We start from the raw sequence: 19,991 nt of genomic DNA on the forward strand, positions 1-19,991 counted from the left end.
GCTCCGACTGCGCGTGTGCGTGTGTGTGACACCGGCAGCGGCCCTGGGCTGTCAGCCAGTGTGTGGGGTCAGCTGGGGGGCTCGGAGGGCGGGGCGGTCCGTTGGCTGACCGCCGCGGTCGGCCGCGTCGATCAGTGACCACGGAGATGTGTCGGCAGATGCGTGTGTGTCAGTGCGTGTGACGTGCGTCTGAACTGTGTGGCCGCGATGCTAGCCGACTGGTGGCGGCGCCCGGTGACTGCCCCAGGTCACCGGCTAGCGCCGTCCGCCTCCGTCCCCGTCTGGACACCACCTCTGCCCTGGTAATTTTGCAGTGCACTGTGTAACTTTGTAATGCACCCTCAACCCCAGCCATTTAACCCTCACCATTGGGACATGGCGGATCTTTCTATGGGTCCCATTACTCCACCATTCATTTTTCGATCCCTCGAAATCAGCTACCACGTGGGTTCCGGAAGTGTGAAGCCTCACGGACACCCGGGGTTCCCGTGGAGCTTCACACTTCACCCCTCCATCACCTGGGTAATTCCACAGCCGACACATCTAAGCCTCAGCGCGGCCCTGTTGTGTGCGTGTCCTCCCTAGTGTGACAGCTCTGCGGCCCCTCTGACTGGCCTGCGTTAGGCTGGCTGGCAGCCCACACTCGATGTGTTGTGGGAGGCGCTAACGCTGCTGTTTGCCTCTGCCAAATGGCTGCTAATGACATCAAGCTTAGTTCAGGACTCTGCCAGCGATAGTCCGTGATTGACGTTGCAGTATGAACAAACTGACAGGTCACGTAGTATGAACCCGCTAAGGACCACAAGGTCAATCTGAATCACCGTGCAGGCGTGCACCAGGTGTAGAAAATGAAAGGTGCGTTACTGCGCACATGTATCATTCAGTTTGGACGTTTTGTAGCCAGTCACGTAGTGAATGCCGCGTTCGGGACATTAGCTCGGCCGTGACAACGACTTAGTCTTGGGTAGAGCGGAGGCCAGTACGCAGTTGGCGAAACCCGCCGGCTGTGGCCTGAATAACTCCCTGCTATCCGTAGTCCGTACCGAGCTCCATATATCCGAGATGATCTGGCATGGGCGCGCAAAGTCGCCGGCTCAGCCGGGTACCTTGCGACACCTTGTTTGTCATCCGGCTTACCGGTCCCACTGCCGCTCTCACACTCACTGCCCTTCCTGCGGGACTGTTAATCCCACCGACCAGCCGGGCCCCCTGGGACAGATCTCAATGTCCCTTGAGATAGCAGATCCAACTGACTGGGCAGGCTCCGTGGGACAGCAGATCCCACCGACCAGCGGACTACCGTGGCCCGTGGGACAGCAGATCCCACTGACCGGGCTGCTGCGGGACTGTTAATCCCACCGACCAGCCGGGCCCCGTGGGACAGCACATCCTAATGACCGGGCGGGTTCTCATGGGACAACAGATCCACCGACCATCGTGGGACCTCCATGGGACAGCAGAACCCACTTCCACCCGGGCGCTCATGGGACAGCAGATCCCACTGTCCTATGGGACTGGAGATCCCAATGTCCCATGGGACTGTAGAGTGTAGATCGCACTGCACCGTGGGACTGCAGACCCCATTGTCCCGTGGGACTGTAGAGTGTAGATCGCACTGTTCCGTGGGACTGCAGACCCCACTGACCCGTGGGACTGCAGACTAGGTCCCACTGACCGGGTTCAGCGGCATGCGCTAGCATCAGATGGGAGTGACTATAATAGACGGCGGCTCTTACAGTTATAGCCTATATATTACAGTTATAGCCTATAACTTATAGGTCGTCACTCATTAGCCGGGACATGCAATGAGCATCAGGCCGGGCGATAGGCTTGAACCAGGAAATAGAGTTTCAAACCAAACCGGCAAGGTGTCTGACCAGACCAACACGAGTTGCCATACCGGACCTGGACGGGGCAGCGTGCCTGGGAGAGTCGACACTGGCGTCGTGCTGTGGCCCCGACACCGTCCCTGCCGTCCGGGAGAAGGCAGGGAAGCCTAGCCGGGCTAACACCGGCTGTATATTGCCCGAGAGATGACATCTTCTACGACAGATGCGTGAGCAAAGTAAATGCGCATTGAAAACGGATTGGTGGCCGATTGGCGATACTAAGGCTGGGGGGATCCAGAGCGTCGTAAGCCTCGTCGCAGCTGCGACGTGTCGCAAGTTGTGTAGTAAGTCGTTTTTGGAGGGATCAATTGATGAGTAGCGTTACTTAAGAAGTAAAGTCTATCGCAAAGTGCCTGATTTACGACACAACTTACGAATTTGAAATAGCAGTCGTAAGTTGTGTCGCAAGTTGATATGGCCTTGAGGGAGAGGTCACAGGTCACAGGTCATTGGGGTCATGGTCACGAAATTTGCATGGTACGTGGAAAATTGTTGAAACTTGAGATCCTGAAAATTTCGTTGCAATCCGTTGCCGCTAACGCGAGTTATAAAGCAAGAACCAACGGTTCGTCTATGAGGCCTCAATCCGCGCCAGCGAGAGTGTTGAACATGGTGCATAATATGTTATATTCACATTTATTGGGGTATTCATGGATATGAAGTAGCCTAACACCATTCCAGCAACTACTGGCGAATCCAGAAAGGCGGTCTTGGACGTTGCGAGGGGCATCCCCCAAAAGATTCTCCAAATTCTAAAAACGATGTGTCCCAGATGACCCCCATGACCTCGAATTGATCTCTGTGATGACCCCAAGTTGACCTCTGTGACCTGACGTGTCCCAGATGACCTCCAATTGAGCTTTGTGATGACCCCAAGTTGCCTGACGTGTCCCAGATGACCTCCGTGACCTCCAATAGAGCTCTGTGATGACCCCAAGTTGACCTCTGTGACCTGACGTGTACCTTGATGACCCCATGACCTCCAATAGAGCTCTGTGATGACCCTAAGTTGACCTCTGTTACCTGAAGTGTTCCAGATGACCTCCGTGACCTCCAATTGAGCTCTCTGATGACTCCAAGCTGACCTCTGTGACCTGATGTGTCCCAGATGACCTTCAATTGAGCTCTGTGATGACCCCAAGTAGACCTCTGTAGCCTGACGTGTCACAGATGACCTGCGTGATCTCCAATAGAGCTCTGTGGTGACCCCAAGTTGACCTCTGTGACCTGACGTGTCCCAGATGACCTCCAATTGAGCTCTGTGATGACCCCAAGTTGACCTCTATAACCTGACGTGTCCCAGATGACCTCCGTGACCTCCAATTGAGCTCTGTGATGATCTCAAGTTGACCTCTGTGACCTGACGTGTCCCATATGACCTCTGTAACCTCTAAGTGACCCCTCTGATGACTCCAAGCTGACCTATCTGACCTGATGTGCCCCAGATAACCGCCATGACCTTCAATTGGGCTCTGTGGTGACCCCAAGTTGACCTCTGTGACTTGACGTGTCCCAGATGACCTCCGTGACCTCCAATTGAGCTCTTTGATGACCTCAAGCTGACCTCTGTGACCTGGCGTGTCCCAGATGACCCCATATTGAGCTCTGTGATGACCCCGAGTTGACCTCTGTAACCTGACCTGCCCCCAAGTTGCCTTCTGTGACCTGACGTGTCTCAGATTACTTCCGTGGTCTCCAATTGAGCTCTGTGATGACCCCAAGTTGACCTCCGTGACCTGAAGTGTCCCAGATGACCTCTGTAACATCCAATTGTGACCTCAATCTCCAACTCTACTAACTCTCTGTGACCTCATACTCTCTTAACTCATTTCTTCTAAAGCATCGCTTCTAGATGCCCTATAGCGCCACGAATCTCCTGTGATCGATCCCAAAATTCATGGCAACTCACGTGAGCGTTAGCAACCACAAGTCACCCAGTTGAGACAAAGCTTCAGAATCAGAGAACATGCTTGAACTGGCTGTCTCATAAGCTCGCAAACCAGAAGGGCGAATGTTCCTTTATGCTTGATAGAGTTTTCGACCTTACTGACGCTTACTACGGGATCAGCTGATCGTGTAGCCTTTTAAATTCTCGAGTAAAGCGGGTATTTAAACCTTGTCGCAGCTACGTTCTGTCGTATCCTCCGACAAACCCCTCTTTCCTCAACATCCCTCCTTTTTCGCTACGACACAACTTGCGACGGGACATGTGTCGTAACTTGCGACGTGTCGTAAATGGACTTGCGACGCCCTGGATCCCCCCGGCCTAAATGTAAAATCCGTGCATATCTCATGAACATTTCCTTGTTCATGCATGAATTTGCGGCAATTTTGCATTAGCCGGTCGATGACGGGGTTGTTGGTGAAGCCAATCATTCAAGCTGTTTTTATTGCACCAGTCATTACTGAACCGTTAACTCCAGGTGGACCGGACCGTCCATCCTATAGACAAACACCCGATCCCACCACCAGGTCACCCAACATCTCTCAGAGGTATGGGAGAAGAGAGACGCGTCGCGTCGGTTCGTCCTCGAGCTCCAGCGTCTCAGACACAACTGACTGACTCAAGGAAAGGCACCGGGCAGACAAACACTCTCGAAAAACTGTCGGAACAGCCGAGAATAGATCTCCCTGGCGATAGGTGGTGAGCCACAACGGCCGGCACGGCGAGCGGTCCGTGCCGTCCGTGAAAGCAGGGCACCGCTGAACGTTTGCGGACAGCGGTTTCTGATGGGAGCCACTGAAAGGAAAACTTGTCTGGTCTGCATTACCAATCAAAGTGTGTCAGAGGTGAACGCGAGACGGATGATGGATGGTAGGCAGATAGCGATCCATTGAGAACATGACATTACACCGTGGCGGTGCTTGGTCCGGCTGTGCTCTCCCGTCACACTGGTGACTTGCCATCTCCGTGACACAGCTGCCTGTGCTTGTTTGTTTATATGTTGTTTAGGTGTTTCGGACCTTAGGTACGGACTATTGCGCAGCTGCCTGTACTACCCTGGACGCTGGTGCCGGTCGGACCGGACGGTACGGTGTTATCCAGGGCACGGGGACGAGGTGCTCAGCGGGCGGGCATCTGCTGAGCCCGGAGCTGTTCTCGGGACCGATCTCAGCAGGAGAGACAGCGGTGGAGACAGGGAGAGACAGTGGCGGAGACAGGGAGAGACGGAGAGAGAGAGAGAGAGAGAGAGAGAGAGAGAGAGAGAGAGAGAGAGAGAGAGAGAGAGAGAGAGAGAGAGAGAGAGGCGGAGACAGGGAGGGACAGGTTCGGAGACAGGGAGGGAAGACCGAGAGGTGATGTGACGGAGACGGAAAGTGACCGCACTGAACTGCTTACTTTCAAAGTGTTATAGATGCTCACATGTGTGCACTGTGCGGTGTGTAGCGTGCATGTATGTGGGGTTATAAATGCAGTGTCGACTACCCACCGATGCCGATGTAAGAATCCAGCTTCAGTCACGGGTGTCACTTTCCGAAATTTATTGGTAGGGCTATAATGGTTAATTTTAGGATACCAAAACCATTCTTAGCATGCAGCGCCATGGGGTTAATGTTAAAATTCGGAAATTATTGGTAGGGCTCAGGCCCTACCAACTACCAAGCCTATACAAAACCCATGGCTTCAGTGCCACACCGAGTTTTGAACAACTCGCACCAGACGGCTGCAGTTCAGTCATACCGAGGTGGGTGTTTGTGGCGGTGTGGGGTGGCGGTTGCCGCCTCCGCTGAACTCTCCGCCCCCGTGGGAGGCGGCGTCACCTCTCCCACGGCTCGGCCGCGCCCCCGGAGGTGAGCGGCCTCGCGGCACCCGACTGGACCGGCCTGGCCCGAGCATAACTCCGGCCCGGGTCGAGCATAACTCCGGTCCGGGGCCCGAGCCGACCATGGTATACGGCCACCGACAGCCCGGCCCGCCGCTCCGCCGCCACCATTGCATTGATCGACTGCGGGGAGCACGGACATGTGACGTGACGCATTCAGAGCGGCTGCCGTACTGCAAACAGGGGAACGTGACGAGTTTACCAGCTGACTCAGCCCTTATGGCGCAGTGTGGCGCCGGTACTGACACCGGTCTGTGTGTGTCCGGAGCGGAGCAGGTAGCAGTGTGTAGTGCCGGTATACACAGGTCACAGATCTGTGTTTGTCAGCACCGGTCACACTGGTACCGGTACAGGCCCGTAGTACCGGCAAAAATCCCACCGTCTTGCCGCCGCTCCCGGGCGGAACAACTCCGCAGCGCGCAGGTGGGGGCAGTAAAGAGCGCCTCAGCGCCGTGTCCGGCCGGCCGGCGGCACTGCGGCTCGGCGGGAGGACCGGGTAGGTACCGACCGGCCCCGGCGGCCCGCCTCCTCCCGTCACCTTGACTGGTGGGAAGGTGACGCCGAGCGATGGGCGTGGTCGGGCCTTGGACGGCAGCGGACCACCGCCGGGCCCGCGGAGCGACGACGAACGACAGCACGCCGGCAGCTTCCCTTAGCCACAGCGCATCAGAAAATATTGGTATCTCGTTGATACTATTGCAATCAGGCTTTGCTTTGTCTGGTTGCCTCCTATCGCGCAATATATGAGAGTGCACCTCGCCTAAAGCGTGGCTGGTCACTGACCAAGAATCACTCGAGCAACGGCGGAAATTTCCGGACTTACACCAACCGTGTGATTCAGAAACTGGACCGTGCGATGCGGCGGAGGTGATGGCCCGTCGATCCGTTCATTAGTTCATTTTCACACCTCGACCCAGGGCCAGTGAACACTCGACAGTCAACCTTTGTGAGCTAACTCTTCCCGGACGGAAGTACGATGCGAACTATCCATGCGGTGGATATAGGAACACACGCCACGAGGCCAATCGACCGGCCATCCTCGTTGTGTCGTGCGGTCGAACCTGGCCGCCGTCCAGATGTCACGATAAGTGGCCAGCTGCTCCTCGATCCCGATATCGACCGACATCTGAGAGAAAAGTTGCGATGAATCCGGCTGGCGGAGAGAGCTCGTCGCTTTGTTAGGCTGGAATATGTGCGTTCGCTCTGTGCTGGCATCAGGCGATGCTTATTGGTTTCAGCGATGGGTCTCCAGTCGTCGTGACTGTGCATTGTTTGAGGGCTAATCACCGTGACTGTGGGACTGCACACTGTCCAGTCGCACTGACTGCGGACTCTGGGCTGTCCAGTTGTCCGTGGCCGTAGAATGTGCTTTGTGCACCGTGCAGCCGCTGTGGTCCGTGGACTGTCGGGTGCCCTATACCGCCGTAGCGATCACGATCTACCCCTCGTGCTGTGCCGCAGCGGTCGATAGAGACGCCCAGCCTGGGGCGGCGCCTGTGCGACCCACCCCGTCCGCACTGACCCGCGCCACCGACCAGCCGGCGCCGGAGCCGGCCGCCGAGAGATCACGTGCGGCCCGGGCCGTTAGAGACAAGTCGGAGATGACGGAGCGATCATTGCCGGATCATCGCATACTGCACTGCGTATCAAGACAAGTCTGGATGGGCTCCACACTCCAGTCCACTTTGTCCGAATCCGATGCATAGCTGCGGTTTCCCACTTGGACAGCTCACAGCAGTTGTCCGTTCAAAATGTGTGGCTAGCTGATTGGTTTGATTGGTGGGCGGTACCTACTCGAGAATTCGACCTGTCGAGACCGTGTTTGAGTAAGTAGCTGAGCACTGCAGTGAGCACGGAGCTCAGCAGCGTCCGCCTAATGCCGATTCATCGCTGGATTCACTTGACTCAGCACCGGTTCATCATCGTGTCGGCAATATTCAGCGATAATCTACCACTGATTCGATTCGACCGGACAGTATCGGACGTCGGTTCAGCAATCGACCCTGAACCCAAACCGCGACCGACTGAGCTCAGCGCCGAGTCGGTCCTGAGCGCAGCACTCGCCACTCACTTGGCCACAACACATTGATTTTCCAGCCGTGCCAATAGTCACGCCGACTTTGACCTTGATTGATCGCAGTGGTTCGTGAGTCCGTGACAGTGGCCCGTAGGAACACTTTGACGTAGCGACCGCCGGTAAAATTGACATACGAATGGGGCCTGTCTTGTCGGCGCCACCGAAGGTCCGTGTCTGGTGGCACAGCCTGGAAAATAGGCGGGAAACATAAGTACCTACTCAACAGTCAACAATATTGATATGTGTGTGGGGGGGGGGGGGGCGTCGTGATTGCTGATTCGTGGGGATGACGGTTTATATAGCCTTGGGGATGACGGATTCCATGGTATCAACATCAACATGGAAAACTGAAATAATCGATTCGACCGATTCGACAGTCTTACCTTGCAGCTGAGGCTTACGAAGAGCCGGTGCCCATTCCTGAATCCAAAATTTATGTTTTGGTATAGGTATTTATCTATTGCGTAGACACCATCAATTTTCTTCACTGCGACTTGACCAAGGCCATCACCTATAGCAAGGCCCTTTCAACTTGACCATAAACATTCTGAGACGGATCAGGGAACTTTTGAAGTGCTTCCAAGTTCCATCGGGTTGATGAATGGGCGTTTGTTTTCCCTAATTTGATGACGTACGTGTTTTAAAAAATAATTATATCTTGCATATCTGATAGTCAAATATTTCTTGCCAGAAAGTGCTTATTTTCTCAATTTTTGTTAGCTTTTATGACAAATGAATGCTTCTTTCCAGCCCAATATGTTTGTGTATTTCTTGCAAAATCGGAAATGCCTGTTCCTCGAAACGAAAAAAAAAACTTTATATGGTAGCAGTAGCTAAAAGAATATGAGGCCAGATTCACTGCGCTTGGGCTTGTTTATGCACAACCTTGAACGTCTGTTGTCAACAAAGCACATCAAAACCCTGCATCAAAATGCATTAGAAGCTGCATTTTGCAGCATTTTTACATATCGTGAGATTTTGATGTGTTATTGATTAGGTCGTTGGCATTTTGATTAATGTCAATGTTGGGTGATAAATTTTATGCAGGGATGAAGGAGCCCCAAGCTTTAATATGAATTTTGCAGGGCATTGCAAAACATTTTCATGTCACTTTATTTTGTCTTCATTGCATTGTCAATTATACTTGTTAACATTTCTTACAAAGGTTCTTTCATGATCATCATGCACAGGCAATAGGCTTACAGTGCCTAATCATGTTGTACTGCCTCTCTCTGACAGTAGGCCACTGGGCACCGAGTGATCTCCCTTGCTGGCCCTGCTGAGTCTCCTGACCTGTATATCATTTTGGATGATAGTTTGCAAGCACTGGCACAGCAGTTCAGTACAGTATCCATCAAATTGGGGCCTGCACCGCTCTGGGGCCATTCGGGAGAGGTGCCCTCCGGGCGTATTTTGCTACCGTAACGAGTGTCACTGCATCACCAAAAAATAGATAATAGAAATTGCCAAATAATAGTCTATAATTTCCTAAATTTTACAAGCTACAAGACTTGGAAATAATATTATTAAAAAGTCCCACAGTTTGTGTTGCAATCTCCAAACATGCACCCTGATGCCACCTCTCCCTAATGCCCACCCACCAGTCATTACTCCACACCAAATCTGCACTGGCAGATCCAGCCCAGAGTTTTGGGAGGGGCAAACAGTAGCATTTTAGTGGCTTTTTCCATGCACTGTATGATAGGCATAATAATGCTAAAATTTTGCCATATCAATTTGGGAATTGTCCTGTTTGCCCTCCCCTGGATCTGTCACTGCAAATCTGCATCACAACACTGGGAACTAACGCTAACACCTCACTACTTACACTGGCCTGAATGACCCTGCACTGATGAGATCTTGTTGAGATTGTTATGCTTTGCCATTCAAATGATTTTGCACAACAATCAAGAAAGCAGGATAACTATGTAGGTGACTACCTAATGCAGACTTCACTGTGGGGATTTTGCATGGGCCATAGTGGATGGATCCCAAGATGTTACCTAATGTAATTTGTTCCATTCAGCCATGCAATGGCTACTCCATGCTTCATCGATTAGATACCAATGTAATTGAACTAAGTTCAGCAAACTTTAATTCGACATTTGGTCCTCTGTTTGTCAGCTTGAGCCCATCCTTCATATTGGAATAGAAGTGACCATGATGCATTCAGTGGACATTTAATTATTATGGTACAAGGACAAACTGTGTGGTAGTCATATCAATGCAGAGGAGCATGTCAGTCTCAAAGTAATTACCAAAGGGTAGAAGCCAGTCAGACTGTCATTGGTTGTCACTGGGCTAAGTAGGCCTAATAGTGTGCTCTCTCCAGAACCCAATTTCAAACCCTCTGCAGTGGCAGACCCAGCTCAAGCTTCATGTTTTGCAGGACCAACTCATGATCGACCCAGGCCAGTAGCTGTTGTCTAGCAGTAAATATTGTGTGGCAAAATGGAGCTTGCATATTTTTTACAAGCTGCATAGGTGTTAAGAGGTGCTGTGGTGACTACCTAATGACTACTTACAAGTTGCATCATGTTGGATGTCAAAGGAGACAAATCTTCTGAAATTTTAAGAAGCTTTGCCCTCATTGACCCCTGAATCCTCTTAGTTCCCTTCCAGTTTCTGTCTGGTTGCTAACTAGACAGACTTAAGTAAGTTAGATCAGTCAATAACAGATAATCTGTTGAGTTGATATTGGTTGTGTTTGCTGTTCTGTTTTCCTGACTGTTTTTCTTTTTTACCCAGGTACAGACTTGGAAGGAAAGTAGCCAGTATGAGCTCGACGCTGGTGGAAACGGTCTCCATCAACTATGACGATTTCAACGAGAGCTTCCTGACGTGCGGTACCTGCTTATGTGAGTGAGCTGGTGACACAGACAAACTGATAGGCTTTGAGTTCTCTATGATTAAGTGTATACTTTTTGGGATTGATTGTCATTAATTCAGTATTTCTTTTGTTGACGTTTTAGATAACAAGGTAGTCATCCACGAATAGTAATACTCCAACTAGAAGGAGAGACTTTTCATCGAGTATTGAAGAGAGGTTTTGGCATCTGTCGTCCTAAAATTCAGATAGTGATTCATTCAAACCACAGAGATCTCATAATATTATAAGATCTCGGTTCAAACGATCCCCCCCCCCTTTGGCCGACCATATTCTGCGCTGGCCATGTTCAGTGATTTTGCGATCGACCACCATTACTAGCGTGAGCTGAATGTTATAACATGTGGAGCAGGAGGACCGGGTTATCCACTGACAATTACGGACCTATGCCGTCATTTTCAGGTACTTACAACGGCGCCGAGCACACGCCCAAGCTGATGCCATGCTCGCACACGGTGTGCCTCGAGTGTCTGTCGCGGATCGTCACCTCCAACACACGGGAGCCGGGTGAGTAGCCAGTGAGACCGGACTCGGGGTGACCGGGGACGCGGCTTAGGGCTAGACTGGTGGGCTGAGGGGTCAGTTTCACGAGAGTGGAGTTATTGGGTCAACTGGCTGAGGGCTTGGTGGGACAACCAGTGGAAGCTGAGGGCTCTCTCAGTGAATGATCCAGCGAAGTGGAAGACTTGTGTCTTTGAATGTTATTTTTGTTCGTTCTTTTGTGTCGCTTGTTCGTTCCTTATTTTTCCGTACGTTTTTTTTTGCTCTTTTTTCCCTGGTGCATTTTCTTTCTTTGCTGTTTCTTCTTTGTTCTTTTCTCTTTCCCCACGTGGATTTATTACCAGGAGTGGCGATGACTGAAAACCATACGCGCTATTGCTGTGGCCTGGGTCTATTATGGGAGCTGGACCACCCGAACCGATCCTTTGCTGTCTCTTTGTCCGGCGACTGATCCCCCCCCCCCCCCCGGCCGGAGGGGTGGTGACTCCGCCCCTGTTGGCTGTCCCGTCTCGTCCCGTCCCTCCCACCGCGTTCCATGCTCGCTGGTCCACGGGTCGGGACCGGTCGAAGTCCGCTCGTGCGCCGCTGAGCGCTAAGCGACGGCCTAGTCGATACAGTCCGGCCGCCGCTGGCCGTCTGCCAGCCCCGAGCTGACGTCAGTCAGTCGCCCTCCTCCTGACGAACTCACCCGCCGGCAGGGTGCACTAAAACGCCGACCGGGTTTGCTAAAATAATGACCCGTGCCTCATTCACCAACACAACTAACTAGGAACTGGGTTCTACTTAAATATCGAACATATTCTATCAAAACACCGACTGAAAAATACTATAACAACGCATACTCCCCCCCCCCTCCCTTCGCCTCCTCCCCTACACAAACACCCTTCTGGGGTTCTGAAGTGCACACGGTTTCTCCGACCGGCATATAACGGATGGTGCTAAGTAGTTACAACTTCGATCAAGACGCATCCACAGAGTGCGCTACAATTACACCGCCCGGCATACCAGGGATATGTGCTTTCTGCTTTGCGCCGTTATTTCTAGGCAGTAAGCACCTATATGCATACACCTGACTCCGGAAGTTTTCAGAGAAATGCCTACACCGCTCCGGGCCGATCGTAGGCACCGTGTTTCCTCCGCCGACAGACTTTGGGCCACCATTATCCGCTCGTCCGCACTGTGTACACACTGTTGGCGCTGTCAGACGCGGGCGGGGCGCCGTGCGAATCCGCTGCTCAGTCGCGTCCTAGCCAGAGCTGGAAGCGCGCTGCCGCACCCCGGTCTAACGTCCGACCATGTACCTTGCCGCCGGACTCGGTAGTGGTTGTGTGTGGTGTGTTGGTCGATGGCGTTTTCCCGCCATGTCTCGGCCGGTGGTATTCTGCTGTCCTATTAACCATTGTTGGCCGATGGTATCCTGTCATTTTGTCAAGTATCGAACGATGATGCTGGCTCGCTATGCATCGGGCGATGTTGTTTTGCCTTCTCACCCGGTGATGCTGTCCCGTCCTGTATCGGCCGCTGTTCCCCTGCCATCCCGTCCTGTATCGCCCGGCGCCTCTGCAGAGCACTCTGTCTGACCTGAGCCCCCCGCCAACAGGAACCCTACGCTGCCCGATCTGCCGGGCGCTGATCACCCTCCCGACCGGCGGGGTGGCGGCGCTGCCTCCCAGCTTCGTCGTCAACCAGCTGCTCGATCTGATGTCCCGCCAGCGACGCGAGGTGGTCCCCAAGTGCTCCACTCACCAGACAGAGGTCAGTGGTAGCGATCACAGCAATCGGCACGCCCTAAAGCCCCAATAAACAAACAGGGAGGAGGGTGGCCGCTGGGCTGAGGTCACGTACTCTGGGTGACCGTGTGGTATATGTACGGGTTGTGGCATCGTGACCGATTCCGTCCTGTGGCGTGGGGGGGAGGGATCAGTTGTTTAGCGGCTGGTGTTCTTCGGGAAATGCTATGACCAAGGCCCGCTATAGTTACTCTTGTTCTTTGGGACTTGTGCAACATTTTTTTCGCAAATGCACAGGATATGCTTGTTGTTCTATGAATATAACGGCACAGGACAAAGGGCCTGCTCTGTCTGTGGGATACGTGGCGCAGGACATCCTTGTTCTGTGAGATCTGTTTTGCTATGACTGCGGGACGTCCTCTTGTTCTGTAGCTGAGTCCTGCAGTGACATGATGCTTTGCTTTGACCAAAGGACCCTGCTATTCTTTGAGACCTGTGACACTGTTTTGCCGTGACTACAGAGGCACAGGACCTGCCTGTTTTATATCTAACTAATTGTTCTGCTGTGACCACTCAGAACCTGCTGTTCTGTGAGACTGACACCGTGTTCTGTGACCACAGGACCTGTTCTATGACTCGTTCTGTGGTGATTACAGGACCTGCTGTTCTGTGAGACCTGCGACACGGTGTTCTGTGCGCTGTGCACGGAAACGGGCCACGGCGGCCTCAGTGACTCCTGCGAACACACCATCGTACCATTCTCCATAGCCATCAAACGGATGTCGGAAATACTCCTCTACAAGGCAAACGAGTGCATCTCAAAGGTCAGTCAGCTCGGAGAGACAGATCGACTCAGCTTTGTGAGAGCTTATTGGAGCAACTGTAGTGTTAACTTTCTTGTATTACCACTCAGGAATGTCCGGATAATACGCTCATTTCGTTTTCACCCATGACATGCTCTTTTCCTATCAGACCATACTACCATGGCTTAGAACAGCTGAAGCATGTTTGCTGCGACACACCTGTGTATCCTGTCTCTAGACAGCTTGATCTGGTGTTACAGCTCCAAAAGGTTCATCTGACGGTCACGATTTAACCCGCGCCGGGCCGGGGGGAGGGGTGTTTGAACACCCCCCTGCGGTTTTTAGCACACCTGCTCATGCATCTTTTCCACACATGTTGTGAAAATTTCAGACCCAGGGCTTTCAATGTCAGGTCAGCAGGTAAGGTCAAGTGACCTCACCTCAGAAAAAGTTTGAATCCTCGTCATAGCTACACCGACACAAAAACGATCGCCTCGAAACTTCCAGCGATTGATAAGAGTAACAGTATGTACAAAATGTATATCTCTGGAGTTTTGATATCGGTGACATAAGGTCAGGTCAGTTTTGCGACCTCTCCGTTATAAGTCAATGGGAGAAAATTGAAATGCGCCTAGTTTGGACGAATGATGTTAAAAACCCTCACAAACATCGGTTTATAGGTAAACATGACACACTGAATCGGAAAAATGCACCTGTGAGTTGTGACCCCTCTGTGTGCCCCTGAGGTTAAGAGGTATTTGTTGAGGTATCGCCCCCCCCCCCCCCCCTGGCCAGGCGCGGAAGTCGCGGAGCACCGGCCCGACGCGGGTTAAGAGGTATGTTGTTTAACGCTCATTTGGCACTCCCCACCTGTCTGACCTATGTCGGGTAAGTTGCAGTCCTGTCTTAAAGTCATGTTGTGTGTCGTTCGTGCGTCCGTAATGCTAACGGTCTGCCTATTTCAGCTGGACCGTGCCAAGACGGCGGTGCAGGCCGAGATCCACGAGCTGGAGCACGGCGTGGACGCCACGTTCGAGCAGATCAGCACCTCGTTCCAGGAGGTGATCGACAGCCTCGAGCGGCGGCGGGCACAGCTGCTCAGTCAGGTGAGTCGAGTGGAGGGTCCAGCAGCTGCTGAGTCAGGTGAGTTCCGTGGAGAGTCCAGCAGCTACTTAGTCAGGTGAGTCGCAGCGGGTGCAGCTGCTCAATTAGGTGAACCGAGTGGACCACTCAGCCACACTGAGCGTAAGCAGAGCGGTGAGCCAAACCAAGTGAGCTGAGACGGGCGCCGGTGTCGAATGGATGGTTTAAGGCGCAATTTGTGATAAAAACTATATCGATTCCTCGATTATTGTTTTCTCTCTAATCAACTGTTATATCCTGCTGCTACCGTAGGACCAAAATGGACTCAAACTTCATATTCTTTACCTTCCATATTTATGTTGTCGGGCAGATTGACTTATAGGACCTGGTTTCGTCATGGAACTCATCAGTTTCATTGGGGCCCAGAGTGGCTTCCGTTTCTGTCACAGCTGCTTGCCTTTTCAGCCCGCGTGTTCAGTCTTCTACTGAGACGTGGTCCTTAGTGACGCTGTTCTTTGTCTTCAGGTGAAGGAGACCCGTGACGAGAAGAAGACTGTGCTGGAGGACCAGTTGCGGCTGATCGACTCGGAGCGCAGCAAGGTGCAGAGCCAGTGCGACGGGCTGCAGTACCAGGTCAGTACCAGTACCTGTCCCACGGGTCAGTACCAGGTCAGTGTTGGGTCAGTGGGCTAAAACACCAGGCGCAGAGCCAGTGCGACGGGCTGCAGTACCAGGTCAGTACCAGTACCTGTCCCACGGGTCAGTACCAGGTCAGTGCTGGGCCAGTGGGCCGCAATATCAGGTCAGAGCCAATGCGACGGGCTGCAGTACCAGGTTAGTACCAGTTACAGGGTTACTTGGCGGCGCTGAGTTTACGGATCAGAGCCAGCTTGCGACGGGCAGCAGTACCAGGTCAGTAGAAGGCTAGTACCGAGCCAGTTAGTCGGTTGACAAGGCTAGTGGTCGTTAAATGTCACATTGCGGACGATGCGTCGTTGTTCGCAGCTATTTTATCGTCCCGTAAGCGACCTATCCTGCTAGGACATTCAGTCCTGACTATTACGTGCATTACATCGCTCGTGGAGCGTCCATTGACCTGTGATTTCTCCACTCCACTGATATATTTTTCTCTTGTCTCAGGTTCAAGTCCGGAACATCACACGTCAGATCAGTGAGCTCAATCAGAAGCTCGACTCTGTGAGTCGCCTGAGCGAGCCCCGAGAGAATGGCTTTGTACGCTACGAGTACCAGCACAACTCGAGTCCCGGTGACCTGGCGGCGGCTCTGGCCGCGTTCGGCCGGGTGCGCACCTCGCGCACGTTCCCGGGCCTGTGTCAGCTGGGAGAGGTGCACGCGGCCGCCCACCTGCGGGCCACGGTCCGTCTCACAGCGCTCGACTACCACGGCGAGCGGCAGACGGCCGGCGGCGACCCGTTCACGGCGCGGCTCACCGATCCGGACGGCCAGGAGTCAGCCGTGCGCATCACGGACCTGCAGGACGGCACGTACCAGCTGACGTTCCGGCCGCGGCGCGCCGGGCCGCACGCGCTCGACGTGCGCCTGTTCGGCCGGCCGGTGGCGCGCGCGCCGCTCCAGTTCGACGTGTCGCAGCACAACGACCCGGTGCGCTGTGTGGGCGCCCGCGGCGACGGCGACGACCAGCTCTGCCAGCCGGTGGGAGTGGCCGTCGCCTCCGACGGCTCCGTGTACGTCACTGACACGGGCAACTCGCGCGTCAAGGTGCTGGACCGGGAGCTGCGCGTGACGCAGCACATCCTCGGCTCGGGTCTGGAGGAGCGCGGTGCCACCGGTATCGCCGTCACCGAGACGGGCTCGCTGGTGCTGGTCAACTGGCGCTCCCGGCAGCTGACCGAGGTAATGCCCGACGGCCGGCTGGTCAGCCAGTTCAGCCACGACGCGCTGCAGGCGCCCATCGACGTGGCCGTGTCCCGGGCCGGAGAACTGCTGGTGGCCGACAACGGGCTGGATCAGGTGCTGGTGTTCAGCAGGGACGGCCAGCTGCTGCGAACTGTCGGCGAGCGCGGCCAGCGGCCCGGCCAGTTCCGGCTGCTGTCGGCCGTGTGCGTGGCGCCCGACGGCTGTCTGGTGGCGGCCGACTCTCGGATCCAGGTGTTCTCTGAGCAGGGCCAGCTGCTGCGGGAGATGATCGCCGAGCCGAGCGGTGAGTGGACGACGACCGCGCCGCGAGAGCAGTTTAGAACCAATCTTCTGGCTGCTGAGCATTATTGGACTTTGTGTGGTGTGCATTTTTACATTTCTAATTTCCAATGTAAAAATCAGTGATAGCGCTGAAAGCATCATCCACCTAGTGACCTAAGTAATCAGTGAAGATAGGTATGGAGCAGCTAATGGGCAAAACAACTATAGGTGATATGCTGATGACTGATGTACGGTAATGGTATTGTTTATAAATGTGCAATATGCTGTGTTGCAGTTCGCGGGTATTACGGCGGCGTGACCTGTGACCTCCTCGGCAACGTACTGGCCACAAGGACCGAGAAGTCTCGGCATTACGTACAGGTAAGCCACACGAGCATGCACAATCACATGAACTCGGCAGCTCGCACCAGCCAGTCTGCTGTGTCAGCGGAGAGCGGAATTACTATAACGGAATGGATTTGCTCAACAAACATCTCATGAAAACTGGCGTGTTTGGAACCCTGACCAAACTGACAAATATGTTCATCGCCCACGCCCCTTGTGTACCGGCTCTTCGTCTGTACGCCCTCTAGTGGCGACCCCCGTCCGTCCGTCTGCTAGTGCCCGCTCCCCTCCCGTCCCCCGGTGGCCTTCCGCCCGTCTCGTCTCTCACTAACATCCCTGGCCTGCCCATCAGGTGTTCTCCCTGGACACGGGTAAGCTGCAGTTCTGGATCGACTCGGACGGCAGCCGGCTGCGGCGGCCGGCCGGTCTCGCCTGCTCCGACGACGGCTCCGTGCTGGTAGTCGACCTCGGCAACAACTGCCTCAAGCAGTACCGCTACCTGTGACTGGGCGAGCCCGCGCGCCGCCGCCGCCGCCGCCGCCGCCGGACCGCTGCCCGCCGCCCATCCTCGGTCTAGTCTCCAGCGTACTTAACTGTGCCTGTTTCCTGTAGAGGCGGCGCCGCGCCGCGCCGCCCCGACTCTGGTGACGACAGCTTTAACGTCGGCCGCTGGCGCGACGGCGTCGCCGGGCGGCCGGCCGCTCTGTACTTACTGGCGGTGCCGGACCGCGCACCGCCCGCCACCAACAGCCATCGAACTGCACGCCACGTTGTGTTTGTATGTTGTGTATACTGTATACTGTTCATTTCATGATCCGGTGGATGTTTGATATAGCCATTCTGTTTTCTGTACGTGCGGCAATGTGAGATTGGACGCAAATAGACTATGCGCATTATGAAGGCGGTCGGATTTCGAGTGCTCTTCTGGGGCGGCGGGGTGGTGAAGGACGGTCTGGGTGCAGCAGAGATAACCCATCGTTTGGGAGAGGATGGTCTCACTCTCGACTGGGCTGGGGCCGTGGGTTTTTGGAACACTGACTCGCGGGCCACTAACTGCTGGGCTTGAGTTATTCGCAGGCGGGCTTATGGCCCACGCGCCCCTGCAGTTACCTCGGTAAATTGATGCAATTGACGATCACAGTTCACATTTTGCACGATTTGTCGTTATTACGCCAGCGGTCGTGACTTCATTCGGGAATCACTGGGCATCTAAACTGGATATATCAGGTGGGCACTCGTTTGGCACAGAGTGACACTGGAAAACCTCTGAGCAGATACTCTTGGGATAATGAAATAAGCAAGGCATCATGCTGGCCGTGACACTTCACGAGATAATATATTGGACCACAGCTACACATACGGTTGGCACGTAACCACATTGATAAATATTGCATTGTGCTTCGACTTTTGTGAGACATACGACATGGAAAACATCATCTACCGAAGAAATAGGATAATTAATCAGAACACATGCTGCTTGCCTGATGCTGATGGACTTTCTCACTGAAAGTAAAACGCTGGGAAGGGAAAAATGTTTTTCAACGGCGCTTAGCGGCGTGAAAATGACCCAGGAATGCACAGGGACTCCACGCATACTATAGCCGATAGCCATGTCTGGATTGGGAGACACGTAACACGGAGATGCGGATGCCGGGTGACCCGTCTCAAATGGCACATGTAAAATGCGCCCGTTTAACTAGACATCTTCACAAGACGCCAATCTAGCGCGTCGTACACCATCACAGATCAGTGGTCCGTGGGTGAACACAGAACGATAATAAACAGACCGAACGAAACGAACAGCGTCCGTCGAAAAACAGTCGTGCCCGCGCATCCACCGAAACCTACGTCTAATGCGACTGACCAACAGTCGATCGCGGTGACGACTGTACGTAAAAATGCTGTGTCATCATGAACTTACGATTAACAATAGTGACAACCCACTAACGCATGGTGTGGCCTGAAATCAACACCAAGCACTGACAGAGGTGCGAGAGGTGCGACACAATATCGCCATCCGATCACGAAGAAGCTCGTAACAATTAGGGGAGAGTGGGGCACATTCGTGCATGGGGCACATTCGTTTTTAGCAGTTTATGGGAAGACGAGTGACTGCACGAGCTAAAGGTAAATTATGAAAATACGTCTATCATTGCCGCCCTTCGTTCACTGTAAAAGACAACACTGTACCTGCCGTCATGCTTGATAAAAACGCAAATTTGTCATATTCGAGCGCTTTCCAAACTTTTCTCATATCATCCATTTTCGTGCTCCTGACTCGGAAGTGTGGCTTAACTTTTCAAAATTGGGGTGAAGAAGCTCACTTTTTTCCCGGAACTGCTTCAAACTTGTTTGTTGAAAAACTGTCATTTTTTCAATCAGAAATTTTGAAATATATTACAAATAACGTCGTGGGGCAGGTTCGTGTACGCACTGCCTAGGGCACATTCCTCCATATTTTTTCCGTTTTTGCGATTTATGACTTTATCTGTAGTAGTGACGCTAGCCTGACTACGTCTGGGCTGCTTGCGACGTCGTGACAAGTAATTCACGTGACCTTGGAGAGGTCACGGAGGCGGGTCGATGGCCGGCAGTTGGCACATTCTTGTTGGCCAGCCCATTCTTTCTACATATGTTGTGCAATGCATTCTTGTCGAAAGGAATCAAGTGAAAGGACCCCCTGGCCAATTTC

The 19,991-nt window shown here is 53.4% G+C and overlaps 2 protein-coding genes across 4 annotated transcripts in view; one reads left to right on the plus strand and one right to left on the minus strand.

The window, feature by feature from the left end:
- The window catches only part of LOC122375392 (cyclin N-terminal domain-containing protein 1-like), a 30,885-nt gene extending 22,493 nt beyond the window's left edge, over positions 1-8,392 (minus strand). Inside the window, exon 1 of the mRNA XM_043354748.1 lies at positions 8,174-8,392. The gene's annotated coding sequence lies outside the window, so the exon portion shown is untranslated. The remainder of the gene's footprint in view (positions 1-8,173) is intronic.
- LOC122375391 (tripartite motif-containing protein 2-like) overlaps positions 1-18,199 on the plus strand; it is a 29,312-nt gene extending 11,113 nt beyond the window's left edge. The window contains exons 1-10 of one of the 3 annotated variants that reach the window (XM_043354745.1): positions 8,685-8,760; positions 10,539-10,648; positions 11,080-11,184; positions 12,779-12,933; positions 13,565-13,732; positions 14,677-14,817; positions 15,320-15,427; positions 15,935-16,976; positions 17,250-17,335; positions 17,652-18,199. In XM_043354745.1, coding sequence (XP_043210680.1) covers positions 10,567-10,648; positions 11,080-11,184; positions 12,779-12,933; positions 13,565-13,732; positions 14,677-14,817; positions 15,320-15,427; positions 15,935-16,976; positions 17,250-17,335; positions 17,652-17,804 — 2,040 coding nt within the window. In that variant the 5' untranslated portion in view covers positions 8,685-8,760; positions 10,539-10,566 and the 3' untranslated portion in view covers positions 17,805-18,199. Of the gene's footprint in view, positions 1-8,684; positions 8,761-10,127; positions 10,202-10,538; positions 10,649-11,079; positions 11,185-12,778; positions 12,934-13,564; positions 13,733-14,676; positions 14,818-15,319; positions 15,428-15,934; positions 16,977-17,249; positions 17,336-17,651 lie in introns of those variants that run through there. The other 2 variants (XM_043354746.1, XM_043354743.1) reach the window with 2 other exon arrangements.
- Positions 18,200-19,991: the final 1,792 nt, after the last annotated feature.

This window comes from Amphibalanus amphitrite, unplaced genomic scaffold (genome assembly GCF_019059575.1).
Source record: "Amphibalanus amphitrite isolate SeventyFive unplaced genomic scaffold, NRLGWU_Aamphi_draft 001830F_arrow, whole genome shotgun sequence".
Taxonomy (NCBI): Eukaryota; Metazoa; Arthropoda; class Thecostraca; order Balanomorpha; family Balanidae; genus Amphibalanus; species Amphibalanus amphitrite.